Source organism: Taurulus bubalis (genome assembly GCF_910589615.1).
Source record: "Taurulus bubalis genome assembly, chromosome: 18".
NCBI lineage: Eukaryota > Metazoa > Chordata > Actinopteri > Perciformes > Cottidae > Taurulus > Taurulus bubalis.
Window position 1 is genome coordinate 17,276,706 of NC_136606.1, and position 24,963 is coordinate 17,301,668.

General features: G+C 47.0%; 1 protein-coding gene across 1 annotated transcript in view; it reads left to right on the top strand.

Moving 5' to 3' along the window:
- The window catches only part of odad2 (outer dynein arm docking complex subunit 2), a gene marked incomplete at both ends in the record, with an annotated part of 71,368 nt that extends 51,148 nt beyond the window's left edge, over positions 1-20,220 (top strand). The window contains 7 exon segments of the mRNA XM_079234317.1: positions 614-662; positions 665-860; positions 3,231-3,390; positions 6,013-6,166; positions 8,522-8,914; positions 19,883-19,916; positions 20,013-20,220. Of these exon segments, the coding sequence (XP_079090443.1) occupies positions 614-662; positions 665-860; positions 3,231-3,390; positions 6,013-6,166; positions 8,522-8,914; positions 19,883-19,916; positions 20,013-20,220 (1,194 nt within the window).
- Positions 20,221-24,963: the final 4,743 nt, after the last annotated feature.

Genomic DNA, 24,963 nt, shown 5'->3' on the forward strand with positions numbered 1-24,963 from the left:
AAATGTAGTTTTTACAGCCTAAACCACCGAGTCTGAAGCCTAGATTTACGGCAGTAAATGATATGTTCACCCTCGTTGTTTTTGAAAATCAAGTGAAACTGCATGAAATAGAATTCCGTCTCACCTTCTATGAAAAGTTCAGTTTGAAGCAGAGTAGGATAATAATTAGTCTCGTGATGAGGGTTTTATTGCAGGTTTTATTGCTCGAGTATAATATACCTATTCACCAGTAATAGTGATATTGGACCTGCTGTCCGCGCGCAGGCTCTTTCGTCTTTGCATTGGTTTGTTTGCTGCTTTAAAAAACACATAAGTCTGCACGCAAATCCCTCGATATGAATTGGAGTTGCAGATGCGAATGTTTACAAAGAGCGACCTTATAATGACGCATCACAACAGCGCCGTTACGCACGGTCCAGCTCGGCTCAGACCGTCTGCAGGCTGGTTCATTCAGTGCACGCGGGGAAGGGAAACACACCTCACACACAGTGGAGGGGTCGAATTATGTTTTATATATGTATATATATATATCATGTATTTATATTAAGACTCTTTTTGTAAAATATCCACACTTGTTCCACAGGAGAGACACCGGGAAGCTGTGACAGATCAGAGGAGAAACTTTTTTTTATTATTTTTTTCCACCTTTTTCATTTTTGAATCGGGGGGAATATCTGGCCAAAGATGAACACCATCGTGTTCAACAAGCTGAGCAGCCAGGTCCTGTTTGAGGAGAAGGCGAAAGAGGTGGAGATGAGCAGCAGAAATTATCTAGAAGTCATCGACGGGCAACATCCAGACCTCCTCTCCAGCAACCAGACCATCAGAGACAACCAGGCCAACAGACACCGGAGGAGCGGGTACGTGTGCGGCTTTTACTAACACGTCGCTTCACTGGAGTCCGGCGCTACACCTCTGTGTCACGGTTACTTCCCTCAGCACACCGAGAGAGGTGGATAACAACGAGGGGTTTTGTTATCAGAGCTCCGGGGTGATCTCTGCACCGTGTGCGAAAAAATGAAGACAAGATAAGAAATGTCAAGCACAGATTGGATTTGGGTGAAATTATTATAGAATTATATCGGCCATGTGCACGAGCCTCTTTGAGTTATAATACATAATTCTATTTCGGATGGATGAAATAGTTTCTGCAGATGTGGGTGAATTGCGCATTTACGCACGCAAATCTGGGATTTACGCGCGGATAAAACACCCACAAGGAAGGTCTTTTATGGGTCTAAACTTTGACTACTCACGGTTCACATGTCAAGGCTGAAACGCAATGTTGGTTATCCAGCCTGGCTGTTTTTTCATGTGGTTTCAAGGCGGCAGGGTCTGATGGACGGTGAAATTAATATTCACCGTTTCTAAATCTGGTCCTCATTTAGGTGTTGATGTTCACAGCTAATCTTTAAAATTAATAAGTAGGTCAGTCGTGTTCGGTAGCGCGTCTTATAGCAAGTCTCCATCTGTTTCCAATAAATAAATTCGCCCTTTAACTCTCTGTGTGGCCTAGTCAATCACATAAGTCAATCATATTTAAATATATATTTTATTTTATTTTTCTCTTCATGTGACTGGGAGCAGGTGTAAGAAAACACAGTGCCATTCTATTATTTGTTATGTATTATTTGCATGTTTATTTGATACCAGAGAGAGCGAGAGAGAGAGAGAGAGAGAGAGAGAGAGATAGATAGATTATGTAGCTGTGACCTTCAGAAGCCTCCTCCAGGAGTGACCTTCAACAATAAAGAATATTATGAGTCGGTGGACTTGTGTGACTGCGGTGTCGCCTCAAGGGAGACATCAGTGCTAATGAAGAACATTAAGCGATTAAAGCGAGGTGTGTGTGTGTGTGTGTGTGTGTGTGTGTGTGCGTGCGTGTTTGTGTGTGTGTGTGTGTGTGTGTGTGTGTGTGTGTGTGTGTGTTCAGAACAGAGTAAAATGTCCTTTCGGATGTTCATACCAATCTAGATTACAAGCAAAATATTTGTAGAACATGAACCTCAGGCAGACTTGAGGTTAGACTGAACTATGTTACATCTGCAGTGAGTGGAGCTTCTCGGTGAGATAAAGGGAGAAGCGGAGCACGGCACCATACTGACATCTACAGGTTCATAAAACCTGGAGCGAAGGTGAGACCAGTCCCTCACAGACCGGATCAGGCTGCTGCAGACGGACTTGAATAAAACAGTTTTAATATTCCTTCAGGAACTCGTAGAGTATGTGTTCCCCAATAAGGCGTTTATAGTGAGTTCAAGATATTGTGGGTAGTTTTATTGTATAATAATCACTGCAGTATCTGAAGCTGTGAGTGGCACTGAGCTTTAGAATATCTATATTTCTAGTCTCCTCTTTTTTCTAGCTGTGGTGTTTTTTTTTCTTCTTCATATCTGGACGTGTGTCAGAGGCCTTTTCTGTAAAGGAAAACCACAAGTATAATTTCATTTTTTCCTCCGTCCCTTGTGTGGTGACTTGGCTGTGACCCGGCCGCATTGTTCTTGATCCGCTTCTCCCGGGTGTGAAATGTTAATCTGGCAAAAATGTGCCTGAGCAAAGTGTTTTTTGTTTGTTCCATTGCAACGCGCCGGTGGTTTGTGGGACACGCAATGAAAAGTAAACAGTGAGTGGCCGTGTATCTCTCTCTCTCTCTCTCTCTCTCTCTCTTTCAGCTCTCGTGCTATGTCTCTCTCTCTCTCTTTTAATCCAGCCTCTCTCGGTTTAATTGCAGTGTTTTGGGTGAGAAAATTGCACACTCTATTGAGTGTTCACTTTATGTGTCATGACTAACCATTCAGACAACATGCCGGTCCACTCAGGGCTCCACTTGCAGCTGCACAACATCGTCTTTCATAAACAACATAATCCTGTTTCTCTTCCATGGCTTTAAGAACAGATTTTGCTTTAATTTGTGAAAATGAGGAATTGAAATGGAGACGGTCGACCAACATTTTATAATCATATAATGAATAACATGATGTTACTGATAAATGGAGGATGGGTACATTTCAAACAACTCTAAGAAGGACTAAATCCTACATTTGTCGGCAGATTTTCCTTTTTTTATTTGTAATTTGTAAAAAGAATAGAAGTGTGCTGGACGGAAAGGAAGAGATGAAAAAAAAATCCCCAAGAATGTGTCCCATAATTCAAACTATGGGCTATGTATTTTTTATGTATACGTAGAGTTTATGAAGCCGGCTGACATTCTTCTTCCCGTTCCTCCACAGGGGTCGACCCAGCGGCGGTAAAGTGCGACACAAGCGCCAGGCCCTGCAGGACATGGCGCGGCCGCTCAAGCAGTGGCTCTACAAGCACCGAGACAACCCGTACCCCACCAAGACCGAGAAGATCCTGCTGGCCCTCGGCTCGCAAATGACCCTGGTGCAGGTCAGTCTGCTTTCTGGTCTTTACCACTTGATGAGCACAGAGAAAAGGCGAGGTTTCTCTCAGCGCTGGAGTTTGATCAGTGAGGGGAAAAGTGAAATTTGATTTCTGTGGTTGGGTCTTTGTGTAAAAAGTGGATTTGTACTAACGTTTACAATTAGGAGGCTGTGAGGAGAAAGTGTTTCTACATCTTGAGCTGTTTATGTTCCACTGGTGGTCGATGTTCTTTCTACTTACTTTCAAATTGGCAGTTCCGTTCGTTCTTTTATTATTTCACTCAAATGTGACAAAATGACTGTAAATGGAACTTGGCGTTGCTTACAGTAAGTCAGTCGCTCTCAACCTCTTTGGCTTATGAGCCCTTTGATTTTTTTTTTCTACGTTGTACATTTTAGAGGCATGAACAGGTAAAGCTATTCAGACTTTTACAAAAGAATCGAGACAAATAAATAACATTTCTGTAGCAGACATGTATTATATATTGTTTTACTCCTTTTGTTTGTTTCTTAATCCTCATATTTATCCTCAGGCCTCCTGTTGGCCCCGACCCGCAGGTTGGGAACCACTAGTGTCGGTGTAGTTATAGTTATGAATACAGGTTCCTTATATGCTATTGCACCCTCTACTGATAACACACAAGTACAGAGGACAACACGAAGCGGACCACTGAGAGGAAAACCCAGCGGTGGATATAAGTGTGTTTTGTGTCTGGCGCTCCCAGCTGTGTATGTACAGTATCATCTGGCTGACAAGGTCACTGATACGGCCCTCGCAAACTCTGCGGCGGCTTTTTCGGGCCGCCGGCCACGATGCCTAATCTGGTTCTCATTTTGGGAGCCTGATGGAGCTGTTTGTTTTGGTGAGGGCGAGCAGAGTGCAGAGGAATGCTTTGTATCGGACACCGGGATGCTGTGCTTCGAACGCACACACACGACCTCACACACACACACACACACATACATAAGCTGACACCCAAATACCAGCAGCAGTGTCAAAGGTCAGGGAATGAGGGTGATGACAGGCAGGTAAATAATTCCCACCACATTTTCCAGCGTGAGGGAGGTTCTTCTTCTTCTCTGGGTACATTTGGGAGTTTCTTTTTTCTTTTTACCTTGTATTTCTTTTCCCTTTGATTTCCTGTCGATTCACTTTGTTTTGCTTTGATGATTAGTCGACTTATTGCAAAGTTGATTGACAGATAATTGCGTGCCAAAAGTTGTCCTGATGGATAGATGTGTGAGTTATTCATCCACTAAAATGTCTGAACATTCTGTTTCTCAAATGTGAGAATATGCTAAGAATGATTTATCTTTTGGTTTCAGACAAAACAAGCAGAAATGTGCTGGGTGCTTTTCCACTAAATTATTCACAAAATCAACCAAGAAACGATTCAATATGAAAATAATTGTCAGTCGCAGCCCAATGTGGCATTCTTTTCTCTGCCTAAGAACGACACAGTTCTTCCACTGTTTAGTCCAAAGCAGCCACCGCCGCCAGTAATGTAGAACGCATCACTTCCTGTGCGTTTTTCCCTTGAAACACCCACCTGGCACCAGGTGTTCGAAGCGACTAAATCTGTCATGTTTGAGCAAAACAGACCATTTTTTCCCCTCCATCCCAACGCTGTAAATTGTCTCTTCAAAGTTTGTGCTGATGCGCCGGTGCCATCTCTCCATCAGCGTCCAAATCCCTCGGCGTGCCTGCATGCCGTCTCCCTCTACGGTACACGCAGTGCAGACAGGCCACGGCTGAAAGAGCTGCCACGTCCTCCCACCTTTTTTAAAAAAAAATCTCTCTGGGTGTCATCTGAGCAGGCGTGCCATCCTCTCTCTCTCCTCCCACCCCATTGAAAGCCATCATTCCTCCGGTTCCTCATTATCCGGGCCGTCCCTCCGCCTCGCCTCGCCCTCCGGCCGAGCCACATGTACTCCGTGCCGCCTTCCCCTCTGGAGTGCCACAGCGCTGGGCTCGAGACAAAAGGGATGTGGGATGGTCTTAGTTAACGAGAAACACGATACTGGAAGAGGGGATCAGAAAAATAAGTACTCTAGCATAAGGCCCCTGTCTCAGCCCCTTCATAAGCTGCTTGAAGTCTATTGAGCATGAAAAGTTATTCTAGTATAACATCTAATAGTCTCCCTTCCCAGTGAAAGGAAGAGCGCCAGCTCAAGTGTCTCTTTCATTGCATCCTGAAGACACTGTTGGAAAAAAAAAAACTATTATCGGAGGGAGGCTGTGCGAGTCCAGAATAAGGAGGGGGAGGTCGGAACATTAGTTAATGAAACGTTGCGTTCGCTGGCCGCGCGGCGCTTGCGGGGTGTTGGATGTTTCTACATGGCGTTGAGAAAGAAAAGATGCATGCTGGGGTGTCTCTCCGGAGCGTCTGGGATGTTTCTCAAAGCTGTTCCAGGGAGCCGCTCTGCAACCCGACTCCGCTTCTGTCTTTTGCCTCGGCCTCGCGTTGGGTTTCCCCCCGAGGGAGACTGATGGCAGGCAGGCAGAGAGCAAGACGTTTTCTTTGGACGTGGAGGTGTGCGGAGTCCAAACAATAACACCTGTTTCTATTTGCTTCCATTTCCTCTCTCCCTCTCCCTCTCTCTCTCTCTCTCTCTCTCTCTCTCTCAGGTCTCCAACTGGTTCGCCAATGCCAGGAGGCGACTGAAGAACACGGTGAGGCAGCCCGACCTGAGCTGGGCGCTCAGGATCAAGCTCTACAACAAGTATGTCCAGGGCAACGCGGAGAGGCTGAGCGTCAGCAGCGAGGACAGCTGCTCAGACGGTACGTCCCGACTGCACCTCCCAGTTACAAGAGGAGAATTGACCCGAGTGGTCCTCTGTAACAGGGGGCTGGTGGTCATCTGACTAAAATCATTTGTTCTGGAGACGTAGGAGTGAAGGATGCTGATGAATAAAACATGCTCTTGATCCAGTGTTTTTTGGGCTCGACCCATGCCAGAGACTAATACAAAAAAATGAGGCGAGCTTAGACCCTGCTGCATAGATTTTGGCCAGACTTTTTTAGCTTTTTAAAGAATTTGTGTCCCGTATCTTTTGATTTAACATATGTGCTCGTTTTACAAGCATTGTGAGGAGCCTCTCCATGAGCTGTACGTAGCTGCTCCGTCCCTCAATCTGATCCAGGATCACTTCAGACTCGGGTTATAAGTCGGTCTGGCGTGAACCCCGATGCTCTTTGTACAGAGTGACCGGGATCATCTCCTCACGTCATCCTCCCTGCGCCCCCTGGAAACTCACATCTAGCATTACGGCGTGAAACGCAGCCAAAAGGCCCCGGAGCCGTCTCCCTGAAGCGGGCCGATGCCATGAGCCGTGTTCTGGACGCGTATAAAAATGGCGAGCGTGTGATCCGGCCGGGAGCCGGCAGGCCGCGACACGCTGTCATTAGGACGCCCCGCTGAGCCGACCTCCGTCTCCCGGCCTGCAATTGGAAATGAGTAGCTCTCTGTCAGCCGTGTATTTACTGCTGCTGCCTTTTTTCTCTCTACTCACTGACGGCACTGCAAACACGGTCAGGGAATAAAAAACACAAAAAATAAAAAAACATACATACTCACGCAGTGAGAGAATGAACAGAAAGGAAGAGCGCTGTGGTGTCAGCGATCTCTAATTACACGTTCTGGCCGAGCGTGCGGCTGAAAGAGGAATGTGTTCATGGTGTTTGCATTGTGTCCGCCACAGGCCACCGTACCACCAGAGGCTCTGTATATCTCCCTTCTCCCTTTCACGTTATGGTTATGAAGCTGCTCCCGCTTCTGACTTCAGCACCGAAAAGCCCTCTATTATGTGTTCAAGCCTATGCTTTTGTCCAGAAGGCTATTTATGGGCCAGACCTGACCCCACTGACTCGGCATGCATTCCTCTTACTGTCCAGCTTGTTTTAGAGCCTAAGTCACAAAATGATGTTTTTACCCCCGCGTATGATCGGGCTGGAAGTGTTTCTTCAAAATAAAGGTGGCGGAGCTCGAGGTAAACGGGACATTATTAGGGGAATATAACGATTGGGTTTATTAGCGCTCGTGTGGCTTCGCAGGAGACGCTGACGCAATCGCTGAGCTCTGCCTCAGAAGGAGAGCGAGTACGCTACCTCCATGTGGTTCTGATATGTGGGAGCTCTAATTTTAATTTGGCCCAGACTGAATCAAAAGTCCAACCTGCCCAAATTACCAAATTACAGTCTTGGCCGGGACAGTATCTCGAGTGAACTTCTCCCTGATTTCCCCCCCCTGCCAGAGGATATCTGTTTTATTCCCCCGTTTTCTTTCATCAGGTAGGGACCTTTGCTTTAATTCAATCTCTCCAGCTGCCGAGCGCCCTGGAAATTATTTATTTCTGCCGGGGAATAGAGGGGCAATGTGGTCTTGAAGCAGAGGAAACAGGCTACCATCCGTTATGGTTTGGTAATGCGTCTTAAGTCCCGGCTGGGCTTTCTGCTCTTGAGGCGACGCCAGCGGGAGGGCAGGAGCGCCAGGTTGAAATCCCCCTGCCCTGGTCTTTAGATTCAAGATTAGCTGCAAAATAACCAGACTGTGAGTCAGTGGGGAGGAACATGCAGAAGGTAGTTGGATTTAAACCGGAGAAGCATTTGCTGAAGAATATGCGTGTGATTGCCATCTGCACATGATGATGATTTGGAGGCTTTTTTTGGATGATGTTATAGTCTTCTGAAAAGTGATGAACCTGTATTGGCTGTGTGTCATCTAAAGCATTTTAAAAGATATATTGAGAGTATATGGAGGCGCTGGTTGTAAACACAACGGGCCTCCATTGGCTTGAATGCATTACATAACCAACACACTGCACATGCCAACAGCTAATGTGTGCAACAATGAACATTGAAAAAAAAGTTTGTATTGCAAACAGGTGCTGAGAAACAAATACGTTGGATGTTTATAGAGACTGAGTCTCCACTCGTCTACAATTCTTTTTGCGTGGTTTTACAAAAAGATCCAATTTAAGTGTGTTTTAAAGATCCTGTGTTCCAGGAAGAGCTCGCTTATAAAAACAGGAAACTAGATACAAGTATGTACACGTTGGTATAACGGTGTATATGTGAGATGTAATTTTCTCCGGAAGTGTTTCTGTTTTTCTAATTTCCCTCCTTTTGATGGTGTAGACGGGGACAACCCTCAGAGGACACAGAGCGGCCCCGAGGAGCTCAACAAGCCCATGTACCAGAGCGTGATCAAGAAGGAGGGCTCCTCCATGGTGGGCATGGGCATGGCCATGGGCATGAGCATGGGTATGGGCATGGGCATGAGCATGGGCATGGGAGCGGGGCTGCGCTCGGCCGCCTCGCTCGCCGAGGACTACGTGTCTCCGCCCAAGTACAAGAGCAGCCTGCTGCACCGCTACCTGAACGACTCGCTGCGCCACGTCATGGTGGCCAACGCCGTCATGGACGCCCGCAAGAGGAACCACTCCGGCTCCTTCAGCTCCAACGAGTACGACGACGAGCTGCTCTCGCCGTCCTCCTCCGAGGCCGAGGCGAACTTTGTTTATCGGGCTGGTAAGGAGCCACATTTCTTACATTCTTTCCCTTCAAGAGTCTCCCTCGCAAACACACACACACTCACACTCACACACGACATCCTTCACTTTTGCTCTTTTTTCGTCCCCTCCTCCATCTGCACATTTTGTTTTAATTCCTGCAGCTGGTCCTTTATTTCCAACTGTCTGCCTCTCTCTACATTACGCCGTTGTCCTCCAGCTCCCTACATTTGATACGGTGTTTGCCAAATGTGATTCTTATGACTCCTGAAATGGAGATGCAGTGAAGAAAGAAAGAAGAAAAAAATCCCTGTTCTATTAGATTTAAAACACTAACACACGTTCGCATACCTACAGCAGAGGAGCGCACGCACTATCACTTCAACACTCTCACACCAGAACACTGCCGGGCGCTCGCCCTCTCTCTCCCGCCGAGCGGAGCAGGAATTCCCCCCAGACGGCTCCTCTGACCGGGCTTCAGGCCGGCCAGACACAACAAGGCCATGTGGAACACGCTCACTGAAAGACTACTGTTTGGCACGCCTTTGATCCTGCACTGAGGTCCCGCAGAGAGAGCATGGGGCGAGCGAGCTGTGTGTGTGTGTGTGTGTGTGTGTGTGTGATCCGGAGAAAAGAGAAAAGGCTCACGACGAAGCGACCTTTAAAAGAGAGACGCTGATAAAAGAAAACCGTAAGCCGTGCAAAGTGAGGGGAGTGTCAATCTTGTCAAAGTAGTTTTTTTGCCGAGTGGAAAACACATTCCAGAGTGAGATAAAGAGATGAAGAGCTTTATTGTCCCTTGTTGCCGTTTCTGTTTCTGGGTTTTTGACACCTTTGAAATAAATAATCCATTTACGGATTATTACTGGCACCTGTTTTTATTTCGGGCATCTTTGTTGTACTGCAGTTCACTCAACCTTGTGAACTTGTAGAGTGGACGTGGAATTCTGTAGAAGCAACTCATAGTTTAACATTCATTTAGTTAAACATGTTTTATTCATTTTACAGCAATTTATCGAAAAACAATGCTGTATAATTAGAATGTTGCATTATTAGTATGTTGGTGGACTTCCCAGCATGCTTTTGTCAAGAGAAGAACAAAAGACATGTCTTTGTTTTAGGTATTAGGGAAACTTGTGTTCTTTTAAGTCGAACCAGCTTAACATGATCATTACAAAGCCGTTCACACCGCCTCAGAAAGCTGCGAACAATCAAGGTCAGATCTGTCCAAGTTCTTCTTCAGCCGAGGACACTGGGTCTTTGTTCAGGCGCACTTCACAACCAATAGTAATGTTTTCACTTTGTGATGAGCGTGGGCAGCAGGAGCAGGAGGAGGAAGAGGAGGAGGATGAGGATGAGGAGGCGGCGGCGGCGGCTTGTTTTTGAAGATGTAGGTGATGTGACGGAGGACTGGGCCTTTGTGTGGGGAAGAGCAGATTTTATTGTGTTCTTTTCAAAGCTCCTCTCCTGGACAAATGTGTTTTATATTATCTGAGTGTACGTGTGTGAGTGAGTGAGTGTGTGAGTGTGTGTGTGTGTGTGTGTGTGTTTGGATCAAAAACGCTTGAGCGGCTGCGTCGGTTACAATCCTCCTGATCGAAGAACTTGAAACCCTCTGACCTAAACCAGCGCCGGGCTCTTTCACATCGAAGCACCTGCTGGGACTCACAGATGGAGAAAGGGAGAAAGAGATGGATAGACCAAGTGAGACTTGTAACTCCCTCTTTACCAGATTTTAATAAGAGAAATCTCCAAAAAGGGATTAATTCGCCTGACTGGCCTGCTGTTTTTAATAGAGAGCAACTATTTTATCTCTATGGTTAATATCATTTCTTGGCGCTGACGTCTCCCTCTTGGATTTCCCGGGCTCTGGCGCTTTTACTGTAGTGTTACTCTGTTACAAGCAAGGGAGGCTTTTGAGTCCACACATGGAAAGTTCTCCGAGGCGGTGTTGACTCATGGGATGGGAACACCTGCCGAGGGGCCCGGGCCGATCCGATCGCCCGCTTGCACAAACGAAACAAAGAAAAGTCGAGAAAATGAAATTTTAATTCCACATCTGATCTCGCCGACGCAGACGGAGCAAATGAAAGAGGGAGGCAGAGAGGAGTCATTCTGAGCTCGGGTTTGCATCATTTCCTCTGTAGGTTTTTCTCTTCTTTCTTTCTCCTGTGGCTGCACATTCCAGATATTTTTGTAGTGAACGCATTGCTCTTTTTTTTCTACAAAGAGTTTAAATGTGTTTATAGAAACAAGAGAAAAACGCGTCCCCGAGGAGCACATTTCACATAAATATGTACTGTGAAAAAGAAGAAAAAAAATCAGATCGAAGCAACGTAAACGTTCCCCTCGCTTTTGAGCGTGTCAGGAGGGAAGAGAAGAATTTCAAAGGAGCACACACGGTGTCTCCTGGCACATTCTTTTGACGAATCCCGGCCCGTAAAGCGGTTGGGATTGGCCAACGTGGAAGTGGCGTGCCTGGCAACCGTCATCCCATTGGCTGAAAGCTCATTAATGTGCCGGTTGGCTGTTGTGGCCCACAGCCTGAGCCCACAGTGTTATCTGTGACTACAGAGGGCAGTCAGACGTGGCAGGAGATGGAGAGTGTAGATTTACCCCAGTGGAAAACTACACTTCTGCTGGCTTGAAAGGACTCTCTCTCTCTCTCTCACACACACACACACACATCCAGTACAAACACCACACATGCACACACACCTCCAGTCCAAAGCCTGTGGGGAATTTCATTGAACACAAGGAGCGGTAGAATTCCATCACACATGCCAGGGGGTTCATGCCAAATTACCCTTTAATGGGATATTAAATGGCAGGAATCTGGCTCAGTGTTTTCCTTCTCTCTCCGTTCCAGATTTCGGCCCCTCGTCCGATATCACATCGATCATAAACGCGGACGCAGACCGGCGGGACTCGGCCTGCAATTGTACACGAGGTGGCTGTTGGTGCATGTTCTCCGGTTCTCTCCTCTCTGGACTGCGGTTGCAGCGCCGTACGGTTCTTCTGCTGATGTGGAAAAGCATCGATAGCTCAAAGCGAGTTTCCAACATTTAGGTCCGTCGACCAGCATCATGCAAGTGGTAGATTCCTGGTGATGCAACGCGGCAACGTCCTCTCTATTCTACGGCAGTGAAGGGACACAACAGCGTGTTTGTTTGACGGCGGCGGCCGAGATCCAAAAGGGCCTTTTTTAGAATGAGGTCACGGCGAGCGCCAGACAGTTATTGAATCCTTGAGAGTTCAGTGGCCCTCGAGGAGCTCTGGAGTCGTCCAGGTGACTGGAAGAAAAAGTCATCCTAATGTGGAAAAAAAGAAAGAAGAACGTTTGGGTTTCTCGTCTCGAGGTAGAAAAGGTAGAAGGGTGAGATGGTTGTTCGAGATAAGAGATTTCTATCACGACTGTTTGCATATTTTTGACTAACTAGATCTACTTAAGTGGATTTCCTTTACCATTAATGTCTCTCTCGTTTCCTCTCTGGAGAGAAACCCAACTGGGATGATTTATCCAGCAGCGCGCGTTGAGGGACGGTGGCGGTTTTTGTCTGATTTACTGTCGGCCACAGAGCAAAGGCCGCGCTCGGCGCTCGGCGACAACGAGCCACTCCCCGGCCGTGATGGATGACGACTCCTCGTCTTAGGAATCCAGAGATGTGGATAGACTGGCTACAATTTGCTCTTTCCACAGCTTCATAGGAAAGGAGAAAGGGAAGACAGAGAGAGAGAGAGAGAGAGAGAGAGAGAGAGAGAGAGAGAGAGAGAGAGAGAGAGAGAGAGAGGGTTGAGGGATGTTGTTGCAAGACTGCAGCTTTCGCCAAGACTCACTGGGTTCAGGTTGGGATTGAGGAATCAGTGTGGAAGGGATGAGAGGAGGGAGAGGGAGAGGGATGAGAGGAGGGAGAGGGATGAGAGGAGGGAGAGGGAGAGGGATGAGAGGAGGGAGAGGGATGAGAGGAGGGAGAGGGATGAGAGGAGGGAGAGGGATGAGAGGAGGGAGAGGGAGAGGGAGGCACTTGTTCCATCCAGATCGAGAGTTGAGTTTCTCCAGCAGCAGCCTGTCGGGAGAAGAAAGACAGCGTGGTGGCAGTGACTAAGAGACACAGAGACTGTGGTCGGAAGAAGTGAGCGTGTGTGTGTGTGTGTGTGTGTGTGTGTGTGTGTGTGTGTGTGTGTGTGTGTGTGTGTGTGTGTGTTGTTGTGCTAAGATAGGGAGAGGATTTAGACTCGTGGGTTGGATTAGAATAACAATTCCACCGTGGCAGGGGATAAAGTTCTTGTGCATATTTTTCATATTTCATTCATATTTTTGCACTTGGAGGTGTCTGGTAACTTCTTAAGTCTAAATTCTGATGCTTATGGCTCACTTGTTGTCTTCAGCTCACTCTTCCTTGCAGACGAGAGCCAACAGGAACCTTCTGTTTTCAAATCTTTCATTATAATATGTCAACGCTTTGAGCATTACAGTTGACATTCCTTTCATCTCAATAGTATTTGTTGAGGCGGGGAAATCAGAGCCAGGTATTTAAACTATATGAATGGCTTTATATTGCTCAGCAGTATTTAGAAAAATGTGTTGCATATGTTACATTGCAGATAAGCGTGGGTTATGCAAAGGGTAAAGATGAACAAAAAGGTAAACCGCCTTGACAAGTGTAGCATTAGCGTGCATGCGTGTGTGTGCTCCCTCGGGACAGAGCGCTAGCAGGACCTTTTAAATCTAATTTGCAATCATTTAAAAATAAAGGATCACATTTACCCGCATGCACCGACGCTTGTGAACTCATGCGTCTGAAATAAGAGCCTCGTGTCACATAACGTACTCTTTAAGTCGTTGTTGCACTCTGATGTGCACGAGAGGCTGGGAAGTGTCCCGCACTGATGTGCACGAGAGGCTGGGAAGTGTCCCGCACTGATGTGCACGAGAGGCTGGGAAGTGTCCTGCAGGGCGCGGCCGGTCCCACGGTGGGAACGACCGGGGGTTTGGCAGAGGTGAGGTATAATCCTGGCATTGAACTGCGGTGCAGCTTCATGCGAATGGAAAGGTGGATGAAGACACTGAGAGGGGGAGACGAAAAAAAGTTGGTGAAGATGGACTATTGGCTTCCAGAGGCTAAGACAACAGAGGGGACAGCAGACTGAGACGTGTTAACAGACAAACATCAGAGCAGACGCTGTTTATACGCAACTCCCCAACATAGAACTGGAAGAGAATAATGAGCCCTCTCGACCTGATCGTTTTTAAATCATCAGCACGCCAAGGCTTTGAGAGGGACACACACACACACACACACACAGACGCACACACACATCGGGTCATCGGATTCTGAAAACACAGCTGCCTGCCCAGTCGGGGAAACCGAGCCGCACTGCCTGTATAAAACACAAAAAGTTTCCACTTTTAAAAAGCCCAGCCGTGTCTAGAACAATAGGCTGCCATTGTGTTCCCACGGGACAGAGGAGAGCAGAGGGAGGTTTAATGAGAGAGCAGAGGTGTGACATAGTGAGGACATGGGACGCACGCACACACACACACACACACAGAAATCCCCCATGAGTGTGAGAGGGCAATTCAATCCCACCGCTGTGAAGAATTGCAACATAATGATGCAGTGAGTGCAGAGCAAACATATCATTTGGCCTCCAGCTCCCGGGGAAAAAAATAGAGGGATATTTTTGGGCACATGAAAACACTTAAAAATCGGAATAATGTTTACTCGTGGTTTCTGCTTTTTTCCTTACTCCCCCCTAATGTGTGTCTTTCTGCTCACCGCGAACAACAAACGTCCTTCACAGAGGATGTTACTTACTGGGGACACCCGTGATGGGACGTCCCGCGTGTCGTCTCTTTTGTACGCAGCCGGCTCCGATCCTCAGAAGCCATCGCTGTCTCCTTCTTCTCCATCTCTCGTGATGATCCTTTTCATGCGAGCGTCTGTTGCCGGGCCGAACCCCCGACCCTGACTCCTCGCGATGAGCTGGCATCTTCCTTTTCCATCTTTTGTATTTGTCCGTGACACCCTGGCAGTGTGCGAACACACACACACACCAAAGGAGAAGACACACACACACACGCTCATCACAACGTATTTACTTCTTCGTCGAGACGCTCTCCTCATTTTGGCTGATTTAACAGGGGCCCTGATTACACTCTGTTTACTGGCACTCGTAAACACAATGACATCCTGGCAGCGCCTAAACATCTGAAACACCGTCATTATTCCTCCATCGAGCAAGAAGACAGTGTGTGATCCTCACTGCTGGATCCTGGTTATCTGCCACACACACACACACACACACGTGTCATCTGCCGGGCAGACGTGGAAAAAGCGAATGGGAGAGTCCTTTTTTTTTGGGCAGCGGCTCAGTATCTGTCTGGCTCTGTCACCGCGTGTATGTTCTGTTTAATGGCGTGAGAGCTAATTATTCAATATTTTTTAAGTGATGCAAGTGTTGTCGGGGCAAAAGGAGAAGGCGTTAAATTCCCGCCGCGTATGATGTCTTTGGCGCCCGGAGTGGAATTGACAGTTTGGTTCTTTTGGAGCCTCAGACTCAGACTTCTTCGCCACCCGTACAGACAGAGAGAGAGAGAGAGAGAGAGAGAAACAGCCGGGAGGGGTAATATGGTAATATAAAAGTCGGGGTTGGCAGAGCGAGAGGCGGGGGAGTGCCAAGGCATCTCTAACTCCATTTGCAGACTCTCCTTGACATTACAAAAAGCGCAGATCATTAAAGAAGTATATTTAAAAAAAGAAAGAAAGCTCTTGAAGCCCCTAAAGCAGTAAGCGATCTCTCCGTGTCGCAGCTCCAGACTCTGGTGTCAAATCAAAGACACCGCCGGGTAACGGTCGCCCCGAAGCGTTCCTCATTTCCTTTCTTTTGTCTGGAACCACACACCCGGTCACGTGAGCCTCGTGACGCAGGCGTCGCTGGAGGTGAAAGTGTTTTGCTGCAGGATGGATCACCCGTCTGTGCTGACAGTCCCAAACAAGAAAGAAGGCCCTGACTCATCCTCAGACCCTGATTGGCCGCCTTGAGAACTCAACGCAGCCGGCGCGTCTCTGCTGACCGGTTCTGTGGTTTACAGGTCAGCGGCGAGCAGCTTGTCGAGTCTGCAACGCCACTCTGGTTCTCATCAGGTGCTTCAGAGGGAAAGGGCTTAGCTCATTTCCGTACTGAGACAATTGAGTTTGGATGTGTGTGTGTGTGTGTGTGTGTGTGTGTGTGTGTGTTTCCAACTCTCTTTCTCCAGCGGTGGAATCTTTCTCTCATTGTGGTCAGAGTAAATGCCATTTCACCTCCTGCCCAGCAACGTACATCATTTTATTCCACTTTCTAACCTAGTCTTCTTTTATAGAAGGGTTTATAAGTTAAATCTAATTGCTGTTACTTTATAGATCAGTTATTTAAGCTTCTTTCTGTTGAGCGTTGCCAGTTAGAGCGACTCTCTGCCTGTTGCTCCTCCTCCAGCAGGACTTCTGCTTCGTCCTTTGAGCTGCTCTTCATGTATGAAGTCATTTAATAACTGCAGCCGTGGTGGATTTTATTAATGACACTGTAGTATATTGTAGTACTGACCGTTTTTTCTTCTTCTGATGACTCATTATGCTTCTTGAATGACTATATTAACGTGCTGTATTATGAATGGATTCTAACTGATCTATAAGGGAACAAAAGAAGCATTATAAACCCTAAACTTTATGAGAAAGGGTTTCCAACTTTTCTCTTTGCACATCTTTCTTTAGATATTGAGAAAATACATATGCTTATTTGCTTTCTCTCTGACAGAAATATGAGAAGATGGATGCCAGTCTCAGATCACAACGGCCTCCTCATTTATCCCTCAGAGAGAAGGCAAACACACCCGTCCTTCCTCTCACCTGCTCTATTCTTAAACACCTCATTCTGTTGTTTTATGATCATGGGAACACTGTAAACCCACTGGAGACTTATTTTTGGCAACATGGGATTGTTGGTGACCTGAGACTTATTCTCAGTCGCTCTGGAGCAGACCACCAACTAAACGCCTGAGACGTAAATGTCACATAAAATGTGTGTGTGTGTGTGTTTATTTGTCTGCCTAATTCAGCCCAGCCCTTGGTTTGTGCAGCAGGGCCGGCCTTGTTTATTGTTGTGTGTTGCTAACAACAGCACCAGATGGTAATGATGATAGTCAACCGCTCTCCTCGGTCTGCTGTCCGCAGAACAGGTGTAACCTCATTCGCTGTCTAATTTGTCCGCCCCTGCTCGGTTTCTCTAATTTTCACCCAAGCTTTGTTAAAACTAGTCTTGTTTCTTATTTTCTTGTTGTTGTTGTTGTTGTATTTTGTCCTCCTATGGCTGTCCCTCCATTACCCCGCGGTGATGTTAAGTGAGCTAGTATTTTTGGACTTCCAGCGAGGCGCCAGAAACCATCAGACTTCTTAGCTTTCTTTCCCCTTTGGCGGTCCGTGAAACCCCACAGCCAGTGGAGCCCAAAGGCAACAGCGTGCTCAGTAGCAAAGCAGTAAAGCAAAAAAACAAGGAAAAAAGAAAGATAAAATAATAAAAGGTCCTCCGTGATTTACTGCCGATTTACCGAGTCTTTGGCACGGCTCTTGTTTTTAAAAATCGGAGTTTTGAATGTTTTAGGCACAGGGCTTTGGAAACAGAATTTTCGTGTGCAGTGGTGCATCTCCAGCTCCGGGGGCCCTGGGTTCCCAAGGCCTAGTCCAACTCAGAAAACACTGTTTTCATCATCTGGGCATGCCTCGCACGCTCTGGAAACACTTAAAAGACGGCAGCCCCCAGTGACTTTGCAACACAACAAAAAGACACTTTCTCTGCATGTTGTCCGTCTGCCATCGACCGATCCGCAGCAGTAAACACACAGCTAATACATTTTGGGGGAGGACAGACACATCAAAACAGTGTAATTGGCCTGTAATTATACAGAGCATATTTCTCCTCAGCACCAATGTGCTTCAGAGCCCTGGCAGCCACCGAGAGACTCGGATCCAGAGGGGGTTTCTCACGCGGTCTGCAAACTATCACCGTTGGTTCAAAGCTCGACAAATGGCTAAAAAGTAAGAAAGCACAGGCGATGAAGTAGAGATGGACAGCATCAAGGGCTTTGAAAAGCAGCAGTGAAAACGTGGGAGAGGCGCTTATTCCTGACACAGCCCAGAGTCGGCCCTTGTTAAAACACGGAGGGGAAACATTTGTTTTGGCCGCGGTCCGTCTCCGAGTACCTGGATCAGAGGGGCGTCACGGCGGGTCGCTGCAGCGAGGGCTGAGCGGAGGACAGAGGACGAGGGACCCGAGGAATACCAATAAAGGAAGAGGGACTCGCTGATAAAGCAAGATAACGGCCGAGGCAGAGAAAGGTCAGCGGGGAGTCGTGGGGGTTTTGTTAGAACGCCTTTGACGCACCGAAACCTAAAAAATCTCATTGCGTATTATGTACTTTGTACTTTCTGGGTTATCGTGTCCTCATCTCGCTCTCACACGTGCGCACACACACATTCCTCTCCCCTCCTGTCTGAGGATCATCAACAGCAGAAAATTGCCGAAAGCGAAGCCCTGTCTCTCTCTGTAGAATACACCTATTACAGAGCAGAAATGTCATAATCAGGCCCACATTAGCCCGGGGCCTCGCAGAAAACAAAGGAGGAACAGAGCGAGGCGTTGGGAGTAATTAGGCGCTCGTGGCAGATCCAGGTTTTTGTTGGCGAAGTCAGAGGTGACAAAGCAGAGCGGTACAATCTCAAGTGAGCTTCCTCCGACTCAGGAGGAGTCTGGGAGTTTTGGCTAAACCTCAAACACTGTATCCTTGCACAACCTTTTCTTTCTTCCAGTCTGACAATCATGGGGAATTAAATTCCAGTGGAAATGAAGACGTGCAGATTTTCGTTAGCCGGAGGCAGCGTTTCTGGGGGAACGCCCGTCAGCTTGAGCGTTTCGCGTTGAGGGTGCGAGGGGACTGGTTGCACCCGGCGTCTGGGAGGGTGCAGGAGGCACGAGTTAAGACGACCTCTTCGGGACCTTCGGACTGAGTGGAAACACAGACGGTTCGCCCTCTCGTGAATGCATCAGTCAGCTGTACCTGGTCCCGAAGTGGACTTCTCTCAAGCTCACAGGGCCTTAGCTGTTTGTTTGGTTTGCTTAAAGAGAGCGCCTGGAGGCGGCGCGGCGAGGATATCCAGATGCTCTTTTAATGCCTCGTGAAAGGGCCAAGCCCCCTGTCATCGGCGCTCACTGCCGGGCAAAACGCACCTCGAGCCGGACCCCGATGGCAGAAGACAGGATTTCGGGCGCAAACACGTGCGGCAAAATGAGGCCGGCCGCTGTCTCCGCCGCATAAACACGCTGGTTACCCTGAAGAGAAGTTTGGTTTCATTGTGTAATGACTGCGCTATTCCCCCACTAATGTTTCACATGTGAGATAGAGATTGCTCCCATTTGACGAGAGGGAGAAGAAGAAAAAAAAGAAAGAAAAAAGAAAGAGAGCAGACATCCATCTTCCTCTCACTGACTCACTTGTTGCCTTTTCATTCCCATTCAAATCTCTTACGCTCAGTCATTTTCAATCTGATTTCCTCAGACAACTCAATTACGTTGGCCGGGGCCCATTTGTTTTCGGACGAAATATTAGGGAATGGAGTTTATGAGTCATAAGAAACATCTTTCAACTCGATCCTATTAGTCACCTTGTTTCTTGACGGCTTCTTTGCAAAACGTCCTTTTTGTCCAGCGTCTGAGTGAAGAGAGAAAACAGAGCAACACATGTTTGCACTGGACAGGGTGTTAACTTACAGTACAAACCTCACACACACACACACACACACACACACACACACACACACACACACACACACACACACACACACACACACACACACACACACACACACACACACACCTATATGTTCAGCTAGAGTTCAATACATCGTTGACCCCAGAGAACTCAACCTTTTTTTTCCTCTTCTTGTACTTTCAGAAACCACAGACCATGGATCAAGTAAATGTGACAGGTGAGTGGACTTTCTGTTACCTTGTATCCCAGATCAAATCCTCCAAACTGACCTTGACCTCTAACTCTCTGTCTCGTTCTCTCCTCCGTCCATCAGTGGCAGCGGCGGCGGCGGCGCTGCGCAAAAGGAGCGAGCGAAGGGCAAAGACGAGACGTACTGGAGGGAGATCAACGCCGCTATGGCCTTGACCAACTTGGCGCAGGGGAAGGACAGCGCCTCCTTGACCACCAGCTGCATCATCCAGAAGTCCTCCCATATAGCAGAGATCAAGACTGTTAAAGTGCCGCTGATGCAGAAGTATTAGCCTCGACGTCATCCTCCCATCTCTCTATGCAAACCAGCGAACATTCCTGCTTCAGACAGCTCGACGGGGTCCACATAGACGCCCGCAGAAGTGGAAAGAGAACTGTTGCGTAGGGAGGGGGAGGGGAATGTGGATCAAAGAGAGAAAACTTTCTTTTTGGTTGCCGTTGGTGTCTAAAAAAGTGCAAAGGAGGCCTTGACCATCATTTTCTTTGCCGGGTTGACAGACAAATATCGAGGTTTTTCTGCAGTATTTCCTACAATAAGACACTTTTGTAACGTTAACTTATTTTTGATGAGTCTGATTTCTTTTCACATTTTTTCATTTCTCCTTTTTGTTTACGCTACGGAAATTTGTGTTTTTGCCAAAAGTGCCTTTGTTGTTTAGACGAATAACTCGCCCGCTGCGGTCAATGCAAAGTACAGATCCGAGGTGCCTCTTTGGAATATTTCACTAAGTTTAGCGCCGCAGTCGTGATTCAGGATTCGTTTTTCTGAATGGAAACTCCCCATACATAGCAGCCTAGTGCCTTAAGGACTGAATGAGCTCACCATCTGAGGCACTGAACTCAAATAGACACACACACACACACACACACACACACACGCACACACTCTCTTAAAACAATACCCAGCAGTAAATCTCTGAAGGAGTTGTGCTTATTTTGACTGGAGTCTTCATTTTGACTGTACCGAACACTGTTTTGTCTCAGTCGGCCTCTCGTTGCTGGAAAGGCCAACAATAACTGTCGGATACGCAGATACGATGCGAGCGGCAGATCGATAAGCCGACCCGACGCGCTCCACCTCGTCCACACGGCGGCCTTGACACGGCGAAGGACTCCGTTCTTATCTGGGCTTTTTTCTCTCTCGTGCCCGAGCGCTCGACGAAGGCCTGAACGCAGACCCACGGGCTCGCTTTAAGGTTCAGCACAGTATCTGTTCTGACAGACCATGACCTAAAAGGGATGTTTTTGCTTTGCATTATCAGTGTTTTATGTGGACAGTGTTGCCTTTTCACGTGTTGTGTTGCTCAGAACAAGATAGTCCGGAGTGGATGAAAAGAAAAAGAGAGAAAGAACAAACAACAAGAAAGCAGCCACCACCAGCTCCCCCAGCCGTTTGATCCTCAGCCCCCTCAGCTGTTTAGCATTACATCCAAATTGCTGTTTACAAGAAGCCAGAGGACGGACTTAAAAAGTTTGACTTTCTCCCCCCATCGCTTTTCTTTTTTTTTGTTGTTCGTCTTTAAAAATACATTTCAGTATTATCTTTTTGTCGGCCAAGCAAGTGTTGAAACGTATTTGTTATTGTCAGCCTGTGTCTGTGTGGTCGTTTTGTTTTTGATCAAAAGGTCGTACTTGGTTTCACCGCATTAAGAGCTTCTTTTGTCATCCAATGGAAAGAATCTCTTCTCTAGAAAAGGACGTACGTACGGCGCATATGTTGTAAACGTTTGCGACGAACGGTGCCAAGTTCACAAAGGGGGAACTGAAGTTAGCGCTCGACGCTGACTTTTTCATTTCATGTATATCTTTAAGGTACTTTTATGTGTGTCAAAATGTACACTCCTTCATAAATTGTGCAGTTTTTTTTATATATATATATTTTTTTTGACAACCCGTACTGTGCTTATGATCAAGGATGTTGAGAAGGAGTGAAGCTGCACAAAGTGACTTTTTTGACGTTTTTTTGTTTGTTTTTTATGTCTTGAATGTGCAAACTATTTCAAAAAAAAAGAAGAAGAAGAAAAAAAAAGAAGCTGCACTTACAGTTCTTGGTTTTCGATCAGAAAACACACAGCCTCCATTGAGAGAGTGTTTTACATAAAGGTGACGAGAAGTAAAAGAAATGAAGGACGACCCTGTATTATTCCCGTTAGCGTGCCTATGGAGGTTTAATGAAATCAATCGCACTAGCCAATCCCCAGGCACTATTTGCTCATAGTGGGGGTTGTGGGCTCCACATGTGTTTTATATACACCTGATCCAGGCCGGGTAGCTGCGGGGTAGTGCCGGGCGCTCCTTGTGTTTCTAATCACACCTCTGGACCTCTGGACCACTCGCGACCCTCACACCTCACACGATACCCGCTCGCTGGGAAGAAGAGAGCGAGAGGAAGAGGAGGGCTTCAGAGACAACAGAGCATTCTTTGTTGTTCTACCTGCATGCGCTCACTCCTCCTCCTCCTCCTCCTCTTCCTCCTCCTCCTCCTCCTACTCTTCCTCTTCCTCCTCCTCCTCCTCCTCCTCCTCCTCCTCCACACCAGCGCTAACAGAAGGAGGTCTCCTCGGCCAGGACTTTAGTACCGTTCATGCCTTTCTCACAACCACGCTGACAAATGGGAAAGCATCGGTATGTATTGAAGCCTATAAGTTATTATTGCAGACTTTGTAAAAAAGAAGCGGTGACCATGGTTTGTTTTTTTATTGTTAAGTTATATGAATTGAGAATTTCTTTCTTTTCGTTTGTTTTGATAGAGACTGGATTTTCAATCCAATGACCAAATGCATATCTCCTTGTATTGTCCGAGTTGCTCTCATGTACAATTTCTTTTATAAAAACGTTGTTGGTCAAAGCAAATAATGAATGAATAAACCTCTGAATGAAATGCAAAGCATCTTGTGTTTGTTCATTTGTTAAAGCGCATGGAGGCAGTGAGAGAAGCCGTAAACACAACACAACACATCACCACCTTTATAAATGGATAAACTATTCGCAGCAACTTGAGATTCCATACATCTGGAGCAACATAAGCATTTAATGTAGGGTGACCAGATTTGAGTTTGTGAAAAAGAGGACACTTCGTCTCGGGGGGGATGTAGCATGCCGTGAACTTACATTTAGGTTTCGGCATGGCTGCAGATGTCATGTGCTGTTGTAAACAATGCAACTAGTGGAGGTGGCAAGGTGCTCAGTGTTGCCAGATTGGAAATGGCAAAGTATCGTACCAAAGGCTCAAAATGGTCGTGCATCTGGCAACACTGAGATCGGTCGACCAATGACAGTTCTCTCTACAGTCAGAGCTCACGCAAGAAGGTGGAACGTAAGGGCATAATAACTAGTTTGTGAAAGACCCAGAGAAACACAAATATCCAACGAGACAAAATCACCGGACGTTTTTGGAATTCCTGCCGGACGCATTTTTTAGGTCTCGAAAAGAGGACATGTCCGGAAAAGAGGACGTCAGGTCACCCTATTTAATGTAAGATATATATTCACCGTTCTTTTCGTTCTGGTTTGATCTCCATCAACTACTTAGAAAACATTCTGGCTACGTAGCTGCTAAATGCTACACTATGTTCACTAGCTAACTTTGTCTGAAGTTTGGGGCTGAGCAGACTTTTTTAATAATTTTAAATTTTTATCTTTCTCTGAAAACAGCTGGAAAGGAGGCGGATGAGAGCGGTGAGACTCAACCTAAAGCAGTTAAAGTGCAATCGGCACAAGATGCTAACACCTTTGTAGCGCTGAGAGGAACTGCCATGTTGGGAGACAATTCTCTATGAAAAATCCCTTTCATTTCATTTCATTTTATCGTCAGTGCAGCTATAAAGGCACATTTTCTTTGCTACAGAGCCTCACACTATATGCAGGGTGTCAGTGTGTTTATCACTTGAAAGGAGAGGGAAAGAACAAATAGGAAGTTCTGGTCTGTGCGGGGACATCTTTGTTTTTTTTTGTTGATGTCACTGCAGGCTGAAGTCTTAATTCTACCCATGGGCCACCACCGCTCAACACTGATCGCAATGTCGGAGATGTTTGTTTACGACACACAAGGCGGGGTGGTTTTTTAAGAGCTAAACAAACTAATCACGACAAACCGTTGGAGGAGCTGAATGTATACAGCAGTGAGCTGCGTCAACCGCACGCCACACATTAGTGGTTTGGGCCCCATCGTTGGCCATCTCCTGTGTATTTTTGCTACCTTGAGAAGGATGTTTGGTCGTTTCGCTTTATTTGTTTGACCCGGGATCAGATCGAAATCTGTGTCTCGGGAGTTCAAGAGGGCAGCAGCAGCAGAAAGAGACAAATGGCTTTAAATAAAGATTTCATAAAGTTTGGGTTTTCTATATCCGCTGTCGCGAAGCGGATACCTAGAGAAGTCTGTACATATAATCTGAACCCTTGTGGTCTTGTGGATCCAGTATGATAGAGTCGGTGGACAACCGAGCCTTTGTGCAGTGTCTGAGTCTGGAGGCATCTCACGGAGGCCAGGGGAAGCGTGAATTTATGTCTCACGCTTCCTAGGTGTGTCCCTCTCCTCAGGGCTCCGTCTCCCTTCTCCTTCCTGTATCTTAATGGCTCTACCATGCCACCGCTTGTCCCGAACATGAGCTCTGCCACAGAGACGGGACCTGAGACCCATCTCACGGAGCTGGGAGGGATCCCGAAAGGAGAAAAGAAGATCGCAAGAACTGATTTTGAGAGACGGGAATAAAAGATGTTGACAGCGAGCCGGTTGCAGCGAACGCCACAAGCTGAGTGTTGGACGGCCCTGCGCACTGTGGTTCCGTTTGTGAGTCAGAACCAATCGGGGCTCAGCCGGGGGAAGCACTGCCAAACACCGAACAAGATGGCCCTGTGAGATCGCTCACCCGGACGCTTCCTGAAATACTCCTATCAGCTTCGTTGACCCCTCGTCCCTCACTGCTCTCCAAACCCCACCTTTTTCTGAGCCACACTTTCCATTGAGAAACTAAGTGATATTCCATGCTGCCTATAGCTTCTCCTTTCATTTTCTT